Source organism: Wyeomyia smithii, chromosome 2 (assembly GCF_029784165.1).
Source record: "Wyeomyia smithii strain HCP4-BCI-WySm-NY-G18 chromosome 2, ASM2978416v1, whole genome shotgun sequence".
Lineage (NCBI taxonomy): Eukaryota > Metazoa > Arthropoda > Insecta > Diptera > Culicidae > Wyeomyia > Wyeomyia smithii.
The window spans coordinates 120,645,875-120,665,107 of NC_073695.1; the positions used below are offsets into that span (position 1 = coordinate 120,645,875).

At 37.7% G+C, this 19,233-nt stretch overlaps 2 protein-coding genes across 2 annotated transcripts; one reads left to right on the plus strand and one right to left on the minus strand.

The window, feature by feature from the left end:
• Nucleotides 1–6,194: 6,194 nt before the first annotated feature.
• Nucleotides 6,195–11,053, plus strand: LOC129721184 (G2/mitotic-specific cyclin-B). Its single transcript, XM_055673459.1, has 6 exons — nucleotides 6,195–6,405; nucleotides 6,718–7,245; nucleotides 7,303–7,482; nucleotides 7,543–7,659; nucleotides 7,715–8,041; nucleotides 10,486–11,053. Exons 1-6 carry the CDS (start codon nucleotides 6,370–6,372, stop codon nucleotides 10,768–10,770), a joined length of 1,473 nt encoding a protein of 490 aa, XP_055529434.1. The 5' UTR covers nucleotides 6,195–6,369; the 3' UTR covers nucleotides 10,771–11,053.
• A 3,626-nt stretch (nucleotides 11,054–14,679) lies between these two features.
• On the minus strand, nucleotides 14,680–17,531 carry LOC129721179 (uncharacterized). The gene is made up of 2 exons (XM_055673451.1): nucleotides 15,160–17,531; nucleotides 14,680–15,005 (listed from the first exon to the last, which is right to left on the minus strand). The coding sequence occupies exons 1-2, from the start codon at nucleotides 17,515–17,517 to the stop codon at nucleotides 14,892–14,894; spliced, it is 2,472 nt and encodes an 823-aa protein (XP_055529426.1). The 5' UTR covers nucleotides 17,518–17,531; the 3' UTR covers nucleotides 14,680–14,891.
• Between the last annotated feature and the right edge of the window lie 1,702 nt (nucleotides 17,532–19,233).

Consider the following 19,233-nt stretch of genomic DNA (forward strand, 5'->3'; position numbering starts at 1 on the left):
CATATTGGGTGATATTTGGTCACTTTGGACTGTTTTTCAGAAGCCGAAAGTCGTCATTTTGGACTTTAAAATTGCCTGTGAAATCAATTTCTGTCATCTGGGCGTAATGCTGGTTCCGAAAACATTCATATTGAATGGTATTTGGTCATTTCCGGCTGTTTGCCAGACACCGGAAGTCACCATCTTAAAATTCAAGATTGTGTCTGTGATCAATTTTTAGCTTCTGTGCATCTTTCTGGTTCCAGAAATACTAATATTTAATGGGAATCGTCCATTTCAGGCTGTTTTCCAGAAACCGGAAGTTGCCATCTTACAATTCAAAATGTTGTCTGAAGTCGATTTGTGGCTCCAGTGCATCATTACGGTTCCGGAAATACCTATATTGGGTGGTATTTGGTCATTTGCCGCTGTTTTTCCGACACCGGAAGTCGCCATTTTGGATTTCATAATAGCATTTGGAGACTATTTCTGAATTTTGAACGGCATACTGGTTAAAGAAAAACTAATATTGGGTGGTATTTGGTCATTTTCAGCTGTTTTCAGAAACCGGAAGTCGCCATCTTAGAATTTAAAATGCTATCTGTGGTCGATTTTAGCTCCTGTGTATTATTCTAGATCCGGATATTATTATATTGGGTGGAAATCGGCCATTTTCGGCTGTTTTCCAGAAACCGGAAGTTACCATCTTACAATCCAAAATGTTGTCTGAGGTCGATTATGGAACATATTTGTTACCTCTAAAAACATTCACATACCAAATTTGGTTGTATTTTCTTGATTGGTTCTTGAGCTGTGCGAAATTTGTGTTTCATTTTCATGGGATCCCTCCCTTATAGAAGAGGGAGTCGGGTTTCAAACCATTATGTACATATTTGTTACCACTAAAAACATTTACCTGCCAAATTTTGTTCCATTTGGTTGATTAGTTCTCGAGATGTGCACAAATTTGTGTTTCATCCAACTATTATGGACATATTAGTTACCCCTTAAAACATGCACATGCCAAATTCGGTTTCATTTGCTTGGTTTGTTTTTGAGTTGTGCGAAAAAATTCATGTTTCATTTGTATGGGACCCCTCCCTTCCAGAAGAGGGAGGGGTCTCAAACTATCATAGGAACCTTTATCGGGACCAAAAACCCCTACATACAAATTTTCACGTCGATCGGTTCGGTAGTTTTCGGGCCTATATGGATCAGACAGACAGACAGACTTGACTGCATTTTTATATGTAAAGATTACAACATCAATATTTTAGAACCTATTTTTACAAATAAAAAATTGAATGAGAAAGGCTGGGTCTGACCGCTAGGTGGATTAATTTAGGTTTTAGTTTAAATCTAGTATAAAACAAAATTTACAACAACGGTGCAGCAGTGAAGTTGAATCTGTTCTAAAAATTAGAACAAAACAACGATTTGGACAACTGCTGAGGATGCACCTGGTGGGTAAATATTTACTTATTTTTTATTATCAATGCGGCAGTAAAAAACATGTGTGAATGGGACACCCGAAACAATGTTCAACTCTAAAATTGCCAACTTTCGCTTTATGTAATATACGAATGTTCCCCTAACTGTCCATTATGTTTTTTTTTGGTAAAATTTGTGACTATAGAGAAGTTTGTTTATTTGCGTCAATCATTGTAGACTACATCTTAAAAACTATTGCTAATATCTTAAATATAGTTATGTAATCCTAGTGTTCAATTTTTTTCTAAGAGCATTTCGCGACATCGTTAAATCAATAACATCACAATATTTATTAAAAAGACTCATCATACTATTAACTGGTCCGGCCATGGCATATTTTGTTCTATAAGAATTTAATACAAAAATTTTTCGCGTTCTTAATGAGCGTTGAGTTTTCCTAGTAAATTTTCCGAACATATGCGTTGTGAGACTAAATCGTTGACAAGAGTTACCGAAGCAATTTCTCTTCTTTTTTCAAGCGTTTCTATATTAATAAGCATGCAACGCGATTCATAACAAGGGAGAGGAAATGAATTCCTACCTAGTTTTCTTAGTGAATATAACAAAAACTGTTTTTGTACGGATTCGATTCTATTGGAATGGACGTCTTGGTAAGGCGACCAAACAACACTACAGTATTCTAAAATAGATCTAACATATGTAACAAAATGAGTTTTTATAGTGCACGGGTCTACGAATTGATAACTGAACCTTTTTATAAAACATAGCATACTGTTGGCTCTATTGATGATCGTATTGTAGTGAACAATGAATGTTAACTTAGAATCCATAATCACTCCTAAATCGCTAATTTGATAACATTTTTATACACCATTTGATGTCCAAGAGTGCAACTGGAATGTTCAGGATTTCTTTTCCTTGTGTAGGATATAATATTGCATTTTTTACGTTGAGATCAAGAAGACTTTTTTTACACCAAATGTAGAAAATGTCAACCTCTTGTTGGAATTGTTGGATGTCTGATTTGTTTCTTATTTCCATGTACAATTTCATGTCATCGACATATATAAATACTTTGAGACGATTCAACACAAGGGTAACGTCATTAACAAATAAAATGAAGAGCAAAGGGCCTGAATGAGAGCCTTGTGAAACTCCAGATGTCACTTTTACTGGTACAGAAACGTGTCCCTTAAACCTAACCGTTTGTGTCCTATTTGTCAGATAAGATCCAATCCATCTAAGTAGGCCTGACTCAAATTCCAGTTTTTTAAATTTGAACATAAGCATGGAAATATCTACCAACTCTGTCAAAAGCTTTACTAAAATCCGTGTATAGAGTTTCCACGAAGTTGCCTCTGTCCATAGATGCAAGAGAGAAATCAACAAATTCAAGTAAGTTGGTAGCCGTAGACCTTCCTTTGTAAAAACCATGTTGGTTACACGTTATGCGGTTCGCGATAGCTTCAAAAAGTTTGGGAATACATGATATTTTTGCAATGCCGCGATAATTTTTGATGTCAGGGGTCTTACCTGACTTGAAAATCGATATAAGAAAAGATTTTTTTCAGACTGATGGAAATTGTCCGGGCGTGAGGAATAACTTTAAGAGCCAAAACACGGGTTTTACGAAAGCAGGAGCAAGATTTTTCATAAGTGAAGGTGGAATTCCATCTGGTCCTGGACCTTTTGAAGCATCCAGTTCTTTTAGTTTTGCGAGGATTTCTTGAACAGTTATTTGTTTAACAGATACGATATTCATTTGTTCATGCAAGTGCGAAAAGTACTCAAAGTCCCTGACTTCGTCGCTATTTTTATAAACGGTTTGCGAAAAACTCGCAAACTTGTTGCAGATTTGCTTGGAGTCAGTACTGGAAAAGTCTTCATATTGCATGCGAGATGGGAAGTTATTAGACTTAATTTTATCGTTTGCAAATTTGAAGAACTGTTATGGGTCTGATTTAATGTTATTTTCTACCCTTGTGTTGTAATTCTCATACGCTATAGATATTTTAGTATTCAGTTCATTACATATGTTCAAATATCTGTCTAAATTTCCTTGGTCTTTAAGTTTTTTGTAAGTTTTATGAGATTTTTGTTTCCTATTCTTTAAATTTTTAATTTCTCTGGTAAACCAAATGGGATCTTTTGAGCTAGCCATTTTCTTTTTTGATTTTGGTACAGTGATGATAAAAAATTATCAACCGCTTTGTTCATATCTTTTTAATTTTTTAGAAGTGACTGCCAATCGATGTCTGTTAATTTACGATTGGTTAGTTCAAAATTTGCTTTAGTGAGTCATATTTATATTCAGGCTCATGATCAGAGGGTCGTGATCTTTTGGTATCAATCATTAGCGAGTACTCAATTGCAGTATGAAATTTTTCATTTTTCCATAGGGGATGTTCTGCTTTGTCAACACTAAAATCTTCCGTGCAATTGATGAATAAAAAGTCAAAGAAACAGTTTTACTCATTCCGGATTGAGTTAACCTGATTTATTCCAAGTTGACTAAATCCGTCAAAAATAAATTGCAGAGTTTCGTTTTTACCTACTACATGAAGTAAAAGCGATTCAATATCATCATTTACAATAAAATCAGCATCATTTTGATTGAAATCTCCATATATATGAATTTTTGAGTTAGTGTTGGACTCATCATTCATCAATTCTACCGTCCTTAAAAATTTTTCATATGATTGCTTTTTGGCAAAGTGGGGTTTGCAGTTTGCTTCCGTTGCTAAGATGATTGAGTATGAACATCCACTTATTCTGTTATTAATGTGATTAATTTTGAGCGCACTGCGCATCCTGTTGAAATTTTAAGGATAAATTAAAACTTCATTGACTGCTGGCGTTTTTTTCTTTCTCTGTGGAGAGCGTCACTGATTTTGAAAACACGAATGCTTACAAAAACATCCATCACATGGAAAACCTGTTGACCTAAAATTGTTGTTATTGTTGTGGCTACCAGCCAGATGGTAAGGACATGGTACAGCTGAAGAGGTCCCAGGAGTAGTCATGTGGCAGTAGGTGTGAAGGAGGCAGTAGGTGTGAAGGAGGATGATTCATAACTTGCCGGGTACGGATTCAGTACTTCACCACGTTACGTTGGAAAGGAATAAGCTGAAGATTGGGTGGAGGTCGGGAGATAAGTGACTTTTCACCTACGCACACTAGGAAGCGTGTAAGCGTGTTAATCGATTATGTTCAGCAGCTTCTTCCGATTTCTGATCACGAATGAAAAAAATCATTCAGATACAAGTTTAAAACATGTAATGAGTGTTCAACTGAATATTTGCCCAGCTGCAAAAAACATAGCATTGCAAACAAAACAGCTGTTTGTAAATATTTTCCTCAACTAGTGGCACTAATACATTCGGACGTAAAAAGGTCTATGAAGCTCAAAGAGATTTTGAAGGCTGTTCACAATTACGTGAGCTTAAAAGCAATGATTAGAGAACACTGAATATGAGAGAAATGACTAGGCGCTCAAACCAAAGCTGTCAAACCAAAACGAATAACGACCATGCAAAATCATACAACGTGCAGTTTTATGTCGCCTCTCTTAATCTTATGTATAAACTCACTATAGTGAAAACATTTCTTTCCTTTATTCTCTTATACAAAAACCCAAATAAATATCAGCCGCTTTGTAGTTCCGGATCAATCATAATCATCAGCATTCCGTATATTCTTGAAGTTACAATATACTCAAAATATTTTTCACATTATTGTTACGTGAAATTACCTATTCCTATTCATTTTGTTATTTTGCATGATTTATGTGATATACATAACATCCACGTGAAAATCACATGCATACTATGTTTTATCACGTAGCATCTACGTGAACATGGCAATGTCAAGCCGAATGTCATTAGAAAAAGTACCGCGTGAACTCTCTGTGCAAAAAAATACAGAAATCAAAATGGCGAAGATGTTGCCTGATTCAGTCTTTGAACATAAAATCGAATTTCCCGATGGCTTTCCAATAAGTGAGCTTTTGAAAAACCAGAAGAATTCGACAGCGAGTCTTGAGCTTACGGATTTCACACAGACTGAGTTTAAAGGTCGAGGAGGTATCTGAACATAAACAGTTGCAACTAACAGTGAATGTCGTCGCCAAATGTCGTAATATTTATCACCCGAAAAAAACAACACCAAAAAAACCTTAATCGTTGCTGTAATTGTACATAGTTATACCATAATTAAATTAAGTTTTTCAGTGTAAATACATTAGTTTTACATTAAATATCATTGTCCCAATAAAAAAACATTGTTTTTGTCATTTTTACCATGAAAAAGGGGTGTTGTTATGTATTTTAACAGCATTTTTTCAGGCATTTTCCCATATATTTAGAAGTCACTGACAATGTTTTTCATGATAAAAATATTGTCGGTGGTAGATGCAACAACGAAAAACGTTGTTAAAACATGGTAATGACAATAATCGTTTGCAAGCTTATAGTAAAATTACCATGTTTTTTCTAGTTACAATAAAAAACATTGTCCGTTTACTGTTCTCACCGCAAAATACATCGTAAATTTTTTTTCGGGCATGCATGCCCGTGCGATTTATCAAGCAACATAACTTTTCCGGTAATTATAACGTGAAATATATTTTGAGTGTAGAAGTAACTGTAATCAGACCAGCTGGAATCCCCTCGCGAAACGCAAAGCTGTTTGATTGTGTTGGTGTATCAACCGCAAAAGTCGCAAAAGCTTCATCTATGCGTTCAGTGCAGTGAAACTGAAAGCTTCGTTCTCTTTTCAGTTCTCCATTTTCTTCTGGCTGCTTCGGCCTCTTTTTAAAACGGCTTTTGAAACCGCTATCATCGCGCGCACGTCATAATTTGCCGTTGGCTGAAGTGGTTTTTTTCATTTCTCGCGCTTTGGTAATATTTTAATTTTGTATTGTAAAAAACTGTAAATATCATGGCTACTCATTTTCGAATTGCTAAAACTGACGAGGTAAGTAGTTTTTCGTATTAACTTAAGAGAAAATGCATTTTTTCATGTGACGCCATATAATTTAAAGGGTTCTTTTGTTCTTACTAAACGGTAACGATCGATTTTAGAACGAAATGCAAGAAATTATAAAAAAAGAATTGTAGAAATGTTTTTTTATATTAATCAAGTACACATTTTATTTATTATGAAAGTTAAATATATGGTAATGAAAATTTAATGAATATTTGGCAAAAGTATTATCAAAAACTTTTTGCATGATTTTTAACGTATTTTTCGCTTCAATATACGGATAAAAAGCATTTATTTTTACAGAATGATGCGGTTCATATTCAGGCGAAAAAAATGCTGAAAGAACCGTCATTAGGAAAACGGGCTGTACTAGGAGAACTCGGTAATAAAGTTTTAAAGAATGTTGACATTAGTAAAAAGAAAGATGCAATTGCTTTGAAAAATACAGACCCCAATTTCAAACATGTCAAGGCTCGCGTTGACACACATTGGAAGAAAAACGATGCTATCGTCAAGGCGCAACCCGTTAGTAAACCCGTCACGCGGTCTGATTCTTTAAAAAATTTATCTCATGCTGGCTTGGGAGCTGCAGTCGGTAAACAAGCCAATACGGCTAAATCGAACCTTAGCATTAAATCTAAAATGGTACATATAACAAAAGGGGCCGAAATAAAGAAAGTAAAAGTGATTAATCTTAAACGAGAAGAAAGTCAACTCACCAGGCGATCTTTGACAAAATTGAAACAAATAAGAAAACAGTCGAATGTATCGTCTTCATCGTCCACATCGTCGGATAGTGGCTCCCAGAACGGAGATTTTCATGGACAAGAGGTAATTTATAAACTCAGGATAAAAAATTGAACGAAGTGAAACTATTTTATTTTATAGAAATACGACTCGCCTGATACTCATTCTCACAAACTACTAGAAGGGATAGAAAACATTGATATCAATGATGCCTGGAATCCTATGTTGGTATCTGAATATGTCAATGATATTTACAAATATCTTAATGATTTAGAAGATGCATTTGCTATAAAAGAAAATTTTCTCGATAATCATAAACAGGTGGGTTTTCGCTATATATACGCAGAATATACTTAATAGTCTGTTAAAATGTTTCAATAGATCAATCATAAAATGCGCACTATCCTAATTGACTGGATTAATGAAGTTCATTATCAATTTAAACTGGAAATAGATACCTACCACATGACTGTGTCAATCATTGATAGATATCTACAGGTGAGCATAACAGTATTTCGTTGTTTGTAATTTTACCATCCCTACGTAATTTCAGCTGGTAACGGACACTCCTAAAAAAGAACTTCAGTTGGTAGGTGTTACAGCCATGTTCATTGCTTCAAAGTACGAGGAACTGTTCCCACCAGATATCAGTGATTTTGCTTATATCACAGACGACACATATAAAAAACGACAAATCCTTAACATGGAAAAACAGATCGTTAAAACGCTGGGTTATCACTTGGGTAAACCGTTGCCGACGCATTTTTTGCGTCGCTTCTCAAAGGCAGCCGTAGCGAATGACAAGCACCACCTAGCAGCAAAATACCTCATAGAACTGGCCAGCATAGATTATACCACGGCACATTTCAAGCCATCCGAGGTAAGACTATTATAGCAGTTATATATTGTAAACTCAATAATTTGCCACAAAAAAAAACTAGGGTGTCTGTTCTATCACCGTCAGGGGGGGGTAAATGATGTTAATTTTTGTCATGATGGTTCTTCTCATAATGCAGAGCATCTTCCTGCAAAAGATTATTCTTTTATGACTTCATCATCCCCCCGTACAATAAGGCCGTTACAAATTTTATTTTTATTTTATGTCACCCCCCCCCCCCCCCTTTCAATAACCTTGAATATTGGAAGGGGAAGAAAAAAAAGCTTGAACCGTTTCGTTCATTTTATTGGTTTTCCGACAGCATAAATGCTTTATTTAGCAACAAACAAGTCCAGTGACTGAGAGAGTGTCGTCAAAAGGCAAGCGAGATAAATAATAATAAGAATAAAGTGTTATTTTTCAACATTTTTCTGAGTGCAAGTTACAAACGTCATAACTAGCACACAAACTTTGATCAAAGACATTTCTTTTTTTTCGCCTCGGTGTTATTTATTTTTTGCCACCCCCTTTGCTAACTTTGATAACCTTGGACATAAAAAGAATTCGAAATTTGTATCTGCCTAATTGGACAAACCTGACGATAATATAAATTCATTGAAAAATAATTGTCGCGGTGTTGCAACATGTGCAGCAGTCTACAAAAATCTGCCGAAGCGGTTCAACGATCGTCCTGTTTTTTCATGATATTGTGAAATACTCTTCATGTCTGTATTGATTTTGTCAAAAATCACAATTTATATTTTGAAAATTTCACAAAAATTAACAATGCACCAAATTTGACAAAGCATGCACCCGCCGAGCGGATGCACAGATACTGTAACGGTTGGCCCCGTAACGCTGTGAGCGGGTTTATACCGACTGCAAACTACAGAATAGCACTTCTGATAGCATTTTTAGAATTGCATTACAGTTTATCACGACAATTTATATAGCGACATTCTCAATGGTCCCTTCTGCTTTACAGTCATTACAATTATGCGTTTTATTGCGACTTTCCTCTGTAACGGCGGTCCCTTGAGATGTCGCTATAAAGCGATTCGACTGCATTGTCAAATCTGCATACCTATTTTTTTGTTTCATATAAAACTAATATTCAAATTTTTTTTTCGTTAAAGATTTAAACGATTTGAATACTATGAAATAGATAGCAAACATTTTACGGGGATATGTCCCAACAGTTGAACATATATCAACTTATCTTTTTTCTCTTTCAGCACTTCTATCAGGTTATAAAACTGATTTAGGAAACTTTAACATAAATTTATTGACGTTCCCGTACGAGGGACGGCCCGAACTTGTTTTAAGTCTTAAGCACCCACATGGCGCCTGAATGGAGACAATTTTAATTGATTTCTTGTGTTGATGTATACTCAAAGATTCCTCTATGTTGATTTTATATCATAGGACAGCTAGATATTTGCATACCATATTAATACGGTTCTGCCATATTATTCGAGGGCAAGAAACCGTGGTGCCACAAGTCGTCACGGTATCCCACTCCAAGTCGGCCACTGACCCGCCGTAGAAAGCGTCGGCCTGTTGCAAGCAAACAACTTATGTACTCTGATTGCTGGGTCTACTCAAACATATCCCTTGGTTAAATCCGAACAAGCGGTAGCAAGTAAAGACAGCATTTTTTTTCCTGTATGAACTTCCTCACTGCGACCAGAATCGTTGATCTATTGTGAGATATGCCCGGGTGTCTGCTGTATCCCGCACTTCTATTTTTAGCAATACCGCTATTGAAAAGCGGCATGCTTATCATTATTTTTGATCAGTGCTTGTGTGTAATGTACTTCCCCTCGTTTTACACGCTTACTGTTCTTCTATACCGAGCCTCCTTCCTCCTGCCAAATATCGCCAATTATAATTCCCCGGAGAAGTTTCGTCGTTGTTGATAAGAAGGACTTATTTTTTAAGTTGATAAGAGGGACTTATTTTTTGTTAAGAGGAAGTCACGCAAAGGTATTATAGAATTCAGCGTAAAGGAAGGGTAAGTGGTGGGGAGCCTGAGAATAAACTCATACTTAAAGTCCTTTTTGACATCGAATGGCCTGATTCTACTAAGATTCGAATCCACGAACATCCGCTTGACAAAGCGGACTCTGTAACCTTGCGGCTACGGAGCTCCCCAAAGACAGCATATACCTAGTCATTTGAGTTTGTCGAGCGCCACGAGTGTGTTGTATTATATACCGTTTGTGATATATAATTAATAAATTTTCAATCAATTCGGCCCGACGGAAGTAAATCATCATCTTCACACGCATTGAACTGTATGCGAATTTTAAGGATTTCATCGAAATGGTTGCTATCCCGTTCACTCTTGAAAAAAATTCCTATGCACTGCACATGTATCGTAATTCGTAATTTAATTTTCGTGCACTGATTGTTTTTTTTATGTATTCTTTCTTTTTTCATCACAGATCGCGGCTGCAGCTTTGTACATATCGTTGTATTTGTTCCCATTGGCAACGAGCACCGAATCGATAGTATGGACTAAAACCCTCGAACACTACACTCAGTACACTGTTGAACATTTGACGCCGATTGTTCAGCGACTGGCAAACGTAGTGAAGAGCACGCCCACCTCCAAGGTGCAAGCAGTTTATTCCAAATACCGTTCTAGCAAGTTCGAAAAAATTTCTATTCAGCCAGAGTTCCAAGGAACCGATATAGATAAACTTGCTGAAGGAAAACTGTTGCCATAAAATGTGACTACTTTGACTCGTGTATTTAGTTATTCTTTTATGTAGGAAATAGGTGTGACTCAATCCACTGTTGGTTTATATCTTCTTTTATGAGCTGTATTGTAGATTCTACTGCTACTATTGTTCGTTTTAGTGGGAAGTGGTTTAATTAATATTTAACAAATTCAAGTATCCTGCAACAAACACTTTGCACCGCTTCCAACTTTAGCAAGAAAATTATGTAATGAGTCTCGGGGTAGACGCATTCTAACTAATACATATTTTAGACTGACCATTTGTAAAATCTGCAATTAAGAATATTTTACTTGAAAGAAATTGCTTTCTTTATATTTGTCTAATGGTAAAAATAGTTTTGTTGAAAATAAATAACCTGCTGGCTGATCCTGAGTAAAAATGAAACCTTTAATAGGATTGTATAACAATTTCCCGAAAACCGTTTTACCGAAACCTGTTTCCCTGAAAGATATTTCCACGAATGTACCGATTACCAAAACACCACTTTCCCGAAAGATTTCTCTCGAATGTATAAATTCCCCGAAAGTTATTTTCGCGGATTTACCGCTTCCCCGAAAAATATTTTCCCGATTATAGTTACAATCGTGTAAATTCAAATATTGCTCACAGGACAATATTTATAAAAAGTCTCCATTCTCAAACATTACTTCTGTGCTTATTACGGGAGTCACTTCAAGGTGAAACATATTTCACGCTCACTTCACTTTTTTAGACCTATTCCCGATTCCACCTCAAGTGACAAAAATCACCTCCGTGAAGTGAGATTGCCAGTGAAGTGAAATTGAGAATAGGACAAGTGAAATCTGGGAGTTTTCCAGCTCAAAAATTTCTAAGTCCCGGGAAGTCGATTGAGCTGAAATTTTGTATGAGGACATTTTCTACAAGAGGAAACTTTTGAGCCCTACCGCTAAACGAAATTCGAAGATCAATTCTTCCCTTACGTTCCATTGACCGCAGCTCGGAAATTTGTAAGTTCCAGAGAGCCGATTTTTTTCAAGAAAAAAAAAAGATTCGCCTTGTTATTGGAAAATAAATCCTATATATATTACCGCTAGATCACAAATCAATCGATTTTTAAACTTTCCTATCTTCGTGAAATCATTTCACCGTTCAAACTGGTCGTGAAATAATTCCACGCGAAACGTCGCTTTTTCCGTTTCCACTTCACTCATATGACACTCATAATAACCCAGATTTCACGGCAGATGTCACCTTGCGACGTTTTTCTCACTTACGTGAGTCCCGTAATAGGACTTCATTCACTTCACTCTGATTTCACCGTGAAATGACTCCCATAATAAGCACCTAGATAGGAAAAGAAGGCAACGATTCGCCCTTATCGCGAAGTGGTCCGGAATTATTACATTTAGAAAATATATTTTTAAAGAATAGATGTCATGGATATTTTGAAGAAGGGAACAGTAAGGTCGTTTTTTACGCGGGTTGCTTTCCTCCATTACTCAAAAACGGTACACGATATCGACCTCATTTCAATCACGTTTTCCGTTTTAGGTCACGAGTGATCAAATATCAATTTTCAAAAAAAAATCACAATTTTTGGTGTAAATACTCAAAATTTAAAATATTGAATTTTGGTCTCTAGATTGGCCACTATCATATTCAAACGAGGCCTAAACGTTTTAGGACGGTTTTCTTTGCTATATTTGCAACTCAAAAAGTCATTTTTTTTACGCGGGTGGACAAATTTGGAACGCATCCCTCGCGTAGAAAACGACCTTAGGGGCCATCCACATACCACGAGGACAGCTTGGGGGGGGAAGGGTTTGTGTGATGTCCACGGTCCTTACAAAAAAAAAAAAGAATTTATATGGGCATTTTTCCAGGGGGGGGGGGGGGTCAAAATCGTTAAAAATCTGTCCACGTGGTATGTGGATGGCCCCTTAATGTATTTTTTTTTTAAATTTAGATTGGGAACATAAGGATATTTTTCCACTTTGTTCCATATCTATTAAAAACAGACAGTATTAATTTTTTTTTCATGTTAGCTTTTTGTGCACGATGCATTGTTCCTAACATGAAAATTGTAGGTCACAAAACGTAGTGAAATATAACTCACCGCGAAGTGATTCCCGTAATAAGTTTCTGTAACGCTTTTTTTTATTGAGAAAGTTCTTTTTATTTTGACGAAATGAATTTCGGTAATATGTTACATTCGAGGAATTCGATTTCAGGAAAATGTTACACTCGGGAAATTGGAATTCGGGAAAACGGTACATTCAGGAAAATGATTTTCAGGGAAATGTTACACAACCAAACACTTCCCCGAAAAAGCGTTTCCAACATTCATATCGAATTTCTTTATTCCACTGTGTTCGGGCAAATCTAAGGGGCGACATCTGGCTTCTTACTCTTTTTCCTCATCCACCGCGATGATCCCTGTTGAATTTTTCGTAAGTGATGCCATTCACTCGGAAAATACTTGAATGTAAAAACATGCTTTATGCATTATGTACAATTCCTCATGCAGGCGATAATTTTACCGTCTGAGGGTTACCGGAGAGTCTGCATCTTTAATATCGTCACCAAAATCACCAAACTCGATCGGCTGTTAAGAATTGTTAAGATAAATAAGGTAATTGCCAAGATAAATAAAGTAAGTAAAAAGTGTAGATCATCTGGTAATAATAAATCACAACTAGCATGTCATTGCACGACATACACAATGATTATGATTCATTCATTGACCCATCTGAATGGTACTCTCCGCACAAGAATATGCCTCAACAGGTATGTTCCAAACTTAATCCAGAACGGTTTCAAAAGTAGAAATAGGCTCACACTACACTGTTTAATCTCGACATTGAGCAGCTGTATGCTGTTCTTATGCTTCACGCAAAACCGTCATAACTCATTGTGCACTTTTGGTAATTGATATTAGTGAAGATCCAAGTCGGATCTCTTACTACGCCCGTATTTGTACTTTTTTTAATGTTCACTTGTAATTATTTTAGATTATAACAGGTGACATCATTAAAAAAACATAGATCAAAACAACGAACAATGTTGTTCAGCAACACTGCCAGCAAGCCTGACGATAAATTTTAACGCAGTCGGGGTTTTCAATTTCAGCCAATCAGCGAGTGGTTTCCAAAAAGGATGCAAACTATACCCAGTTGTCTCCCCTTAGGGGCAAATCTGCCGAGTAATAAAGAAACGATATCGATAGCGTTTTGACAGCACGATAGCGTTTCAACAGCAGTTAGGTTGCTTCCAGGTCAAAACGAGGTGAGCTGGTGGAATAAAAAAAAAACTGCTATGCCGTTCCACGCATAATTGTCCCATGTTACATTTTGGTCTTTTTTACTTTTCATCACCAAACGTCGTTTTTTGAGGTATATTTCCAGGAAAATACTTCAACAATAATTTTTTATTCTGAAAATGTTTCAAAAAATACCAAGTCTGTCTGCTGAAAATGTTTCAAAAAATACCAATCTGCTCAGAAATCCTTAAAACTAGACGTTAGGAACTTCTAAAGATGGCGGAGGGCAGGAGGAAAGTCTTCTTTCTAAGAGGGAGGAGTATTATTTTGAAATACAATAGCTATTTTTTGAACAAACTTCACATTTTATGCAAATTCAATCATAAAAACGGAAAAAATATAAATCATAAAAACGCATTGAAATCCCAAGAAACGAATACAATTGCTTCTATTGTTCATCAGTCGTAGGTACTTCATTTCTTTGTAGGCAAACTTTCGTGAAAACTCAATTTATTTGCTTGAACAACCGTATGAAGCATCGACAGCAATGCTTGCTTACGCTCTGCGGTAATCCTTCGAGGAGACTTTTGAAATGCAAGGTTTTGGTACAGTGTAAATTTGTTATCAGCGAACTTTTTTTTTTGTTTCTTGGTAGGTTTTTTTTTTTAAACTCTAATATTTATTTAGGCCCAACCGCGAAGCATAACGGGGCCGAATATCTTTTGGAGTAGGGAAAAGCCAGCTTGAGTAGAGCCTGTATCCCGACTGCTCCTCCTCAAACAGGCATAAAAACCCTCTCATCTTTTCTCTTTTAAAAATACAATTTAAAAATACATGTCATTTAAGCTTACGACTAACATTAACATCAAAGTTTTTCTCTTTATAACTAAATACTAATCCTTACTACTATTCGTTGAGGGTGATGGTTTCTTATCTCTTTGAAATCAAAATCTAAGTTCGGTGGATCATGTCTCTCAAAAAGAAGCGATGATTCATGTTTCTATAAAAAAGATGAACGAAAGAAAGAAGAAAAAAAAACGGAATTAGCGTGAAACTTTTTAAGATTGTTGTGTTGGGAGAAATTAGGAGAGAAAGCATAGAGATAATCAAATTCGATACTTGATATCTCTTAAAAAGTCGTAAATGGGTATTACAAGCGCGGGGTTGCGGCTAGCAAGCACATCCCGTACTTGCATTGTAAACGTCACTTCCTGTTTCCGGAGAGAATCTATAAGCTTGGCCCTTGCTCTGTGGTACTTAGGGCATACGAAGACTATGTGGTCAATATCTTCGTACCCTCCACATTCGCACAGATTACTATCGACTAAGTTTATTCGATAGAGGTGTGCGTTTGCAACATAGTGATTGGACATTAGGCGCGAAATAACTCGAATGAAATCACGAGTTAAATCTAACCCTTTGAACCAAGCTTTTGTAGACACTTTGGGCGAGATCGAGTGCATCCATCGCCCAAGGTCGTCTTTATTCCACTTTTCCTGCCAGTTTTCCAGAGCCAGTTGTCGGGGCAGATGAAAATACTCGGTATAGGTGATCGGTCTATCAAATATATCTCCATCTATGGCACCCCTTTTTGCTAATAAATCAGCTTCTTCATTGCCTGGGATTGAGCAATGAGAGGGGACCCACACAAAGCAGATAATGAAAGACCGATCAACCAGCACTTCTAATATCCGTCTGATTTCCGGAAGGAAATAGGACGGGTGCTTGACCGGTTTAATCGATCGGAGAGCTTCGATAGAACTGAGGCTGTCCGAGAAGATGAAGTAATTGTCTGGTGTCTTGAGCTCGATAATTCGCAGCGAATTGTGTATGGCAGCTAATTCAGCTACGTATATGGAGCAGGGCTGTGCCAGTTTGCGAGATATGCGATGATCTGTGTTGAAAACGCCATATCCGGAATGTCCATCCATCACAGATCCGTCCGTGAAAAAGGAATTCTGTTTTGGGAGGTGGCCAAATTTTGCCGAAAATATTGATGGCACAACTGTTGGTTTGAGGTGATCGGGAATTCCATGGATTTCTTGTTTCATCGTCAAATCAAATACAACAGAAGAATTGTTGAGCGATGTTGAAATCTCACGGGATGGAGCAACAACCGAAGGGTTTATCTCCATGGACATGAACCGCTGGTATACTGACATACAGGGTTTCTGAACAACTTCCAAACATTTCTCATAGTTCGCAATAAGCATTGGATTTGCTATTTCCGATCTAATGAGGAAACGAAAAGCCAACTCAAACAGCCTCTCTTTGAGTGGTAGTATTCCAGCTATGACCTCTAGGGACATGGTATGTGTCGACTGCATGCAGCCTAGAGCGATACGCAAACAACGGTATTGTATCCTCTCGAGCTTCAGCATGTGTGAAGCTGCGACACCTCTGAAGCATATGCTGCCGTATTCTATTACGGGCAGAATCGTGGTTTGATAGAGTCGTATCAAATCCTCTGGATGGGCTCCCCATGATGTTCCTGTTACCATCCGAAGAAAATTGATCCTTGGTTGGCATCTTTGCTTCAGGTAATTTATATGTTTTTCCCATGTGCACTTAGAGTCATACCATACTCCGAGATATTTAAAGCTAGGTGACTGGGTGATGGGTCTTCCGGACAGAACTAGCTCCAAACGGGGTGGTGGTCGCTTTTTTGAGAAGACAACCATCTCCGTTTTTTCAAGCGAGAACTCAATTCCAAGACAGCTGGCCCAACTGGTCAGATTATCTAGCGTATTTTGCAGGCTGTTTTTCATATCTACAGCCAGAGACGCCGTGACTGATACTACGCAATCGTCAGCTAACTGACGCATTGTGCAGCCGTCCGTCAAGCATGTGTCGATGTCACTGATGTAGAAGTTGTACAACAGCGGACTCAGACAAGAGCCTTGGGGGAGACCCATGTAGCTTGTTCGTGTTATTGTTGAAGAACCGTGGTTGAAAAGTAAATGCTTTTCAGACAGCAGGTTGATCAAAAAGTTTGTTAATATAGGGGAGAATCCTCTCTGATGCAGTTTCTCGGAAAGAATTTCGATTGAAACTGAGTCAAATGCGCCTGTGATATCCAGGAAAACCGAGGTCATTTGTTGTTTGCTGCCAAGAGCCATTTCTGCTTCTGTGGCTAGCAATGCCAGGCAATCGTTAGGGCCCTTGCCCCTACGAAAGCCGAACTGGGTCTCTGACAGTTGGTTAGTTGTTTCTGCCCAGTTGTCAAGTCTGCGCAGGATCATTTTTTCAAGCAATTTGCGTATGCATGAGAGCATCGCAATCGGCCTATACGAGCGGTGATCTGCGGCAGGTTTATCTGGCTTTTTGATTGCGATAATCTTAACCTGTCTCCAAGCTTTTGGGATCACATTGTTCCTGATAAGCTTATTAAACAGTTTAAGAAATCGTATCTTGGCCGAATCCGGCAGGTTTTTCATCAAATTAAATTTGATCCTGTCCGGTCCTGGAGCCTTGTTCTTACAAGACGCGAGGGCAATTGAAAATTCCAGCATTGAAAATTCTGGTTCTTCGATCGGCGTTGTGTCGCTGAATTTCTGCTGTGGTGGGACAGCATCTGGACATACCTTTTTCGCGAAATCATAGATCCAACGTTCAGAATATTCATTACCCTCATTGTTGTCGGACCTATTGCGCATTTTTCGAGCCGTATTCCAGAGATAGCTCATAGAAGCCTCTCTGGGTAACGTGCTTATGAAATTTTGCCAGTACGATCTTTTTTTCAGTTTGTGCAGTTTAGCCTGTTTCAGTTTCAGCTCTCTAAACTGATCAAAAAGTTGAATGGAATGATCTTTCCTGAATGCTAGGTATGCTCTTTTCAGAGTTTTTTTCATCTCGGTGCATTCTTTGTCCCACCATTGTTTGTTAGGACGAATTTTCAACTTGTTCTCAGGGGCGGGCCTCGTCTGAGATTGCAACGCGCTATCTAAAACTAATGTTGCAAGAAAGTTGTATTCGTCTGATGGAGAAAGCTCGTCGGTTGTTTCGAGCTCCTGAGATATCATGTTCGAGAATTTTTCCCAATCAATATTCCGGGTGAGATCATACTCTACTTCGACTGTGGTAACAGACTGGAGCCTGCTCATAATCGAAATACTTATTGGCAAATGATCACTACCATGGGGATCTTGAATAATCTCCCATTTACAATCCAAAGCTATTGAGGAGGAACACATAGATAAATCTAAAGTGCTCTCACGTACTGGAGGCCTTGCTATTCTTGTAGCTAACCCAGGTATGTTCAATAGGGTCATATCGAACTCGTCTAGTAAGCTTTCAATAAGAATAGCCCGGTTATCATCTCCAGGTGCTCCCCACGCCATACCGTGAGAATTGAAATCTCCCAGGATAAGGCGTGGAGTCGGCAGCAGTTCCGTTATTTGTGTCAGCTGCAACCGGTTAATAATAGCTCTAGGTGGAATGTAGACTGATGCGACCGTGAGGCTCTCACCAGCTATTGTTATATGGCAAGCAACAATTTCTATGCCATCAATTGCTGGGAGAGGAATTCGGAAGAATGGATAGCATTTTTTGATACCAAGAAGCACTCCGCCATAAGAGTTTCCTCGGTCTAAACGAATTATATTGAAATCATGAACGGCTACTGTCGTATCCGTTGATAACCATGTTTCAGATAGCGCGAAAATATCGCATTTGCTATCGTGAAGCAGGAGTTTAAATTTATCTAGTTTGGGAATCAAGCTTCTACAGTTCCATTGTATGATCCTTGTTGTCGATTCGTCACTTCTGTTGTCTGATTTAGACATCGAAGGATACGAACGAGAGGAGGGGCCATTTCGTGCTTAGTTGCTTACCCAACATGCAAATTGTTGGAAGCCAAGCTGAAATCATACTTTTAAGAGTATCGGATAAACCAAAAGTGGTAAATATCCATTCAACTATCATTTTAAATGAAATACGTCCATCAGTAGACGGTATTTCAGATTCCGGAGACAGTTTATTGGCGGGAGCAGATTTCTTTCCCGGTAGTTTAGGGAACTCTTTATCAAAAGTGTTGCCCTCAGGATTAAGTTTGAATCCTGGAGGTGACGTCTTAGCAATATTTTGCTTAGAAGGTTGACCTCTTGGGGTGTCTGTATGCGTTTTCTTCTGCTCCTTTCTGGGAAGTTTGGGGGAAGATACGCTTGGTCGTTTCCGCACGGCCCCACTTGACGGAAGAGGTTGATATACCTCTTCGTCATCATTGGAAT

Coding starts and splice junctions, on each gene's coding strand:
- LOC129721184 (XM_055673459.1), top strand. CDS start 6,370: ATGGCTACTCATTTTCGAATTGCTAAAACTGACGAG. Junction 7,483..7,542: donor TTCTCGATAATCATAAACAG/GTGGGTTTTCGC, acceptor ATGTTTCAATAG/ATCAATCATAAAATGCGCAC. Junction 8,042..10,485: donor CACATTTCAAGCCATCCGAG/GTAAGACTATTA, acceptor TTTTCATCACAG/ATCGCGGCTGCAGCTTTGTA.
- LOC129721179 (XM_055673451.1), bottom strand. CDS start 17,517: ATGCTGGAATTTTCAATTGCCCTCGCGTCTTGTAAGAACAAGGCTCCA. Junction 15,006..15,159: donor CTAGCCGCAACCCCGCGCTT/GTAATACCCATT, acceptor TCTTTTTTATAG/AAACATGAATCATCGCTTCT.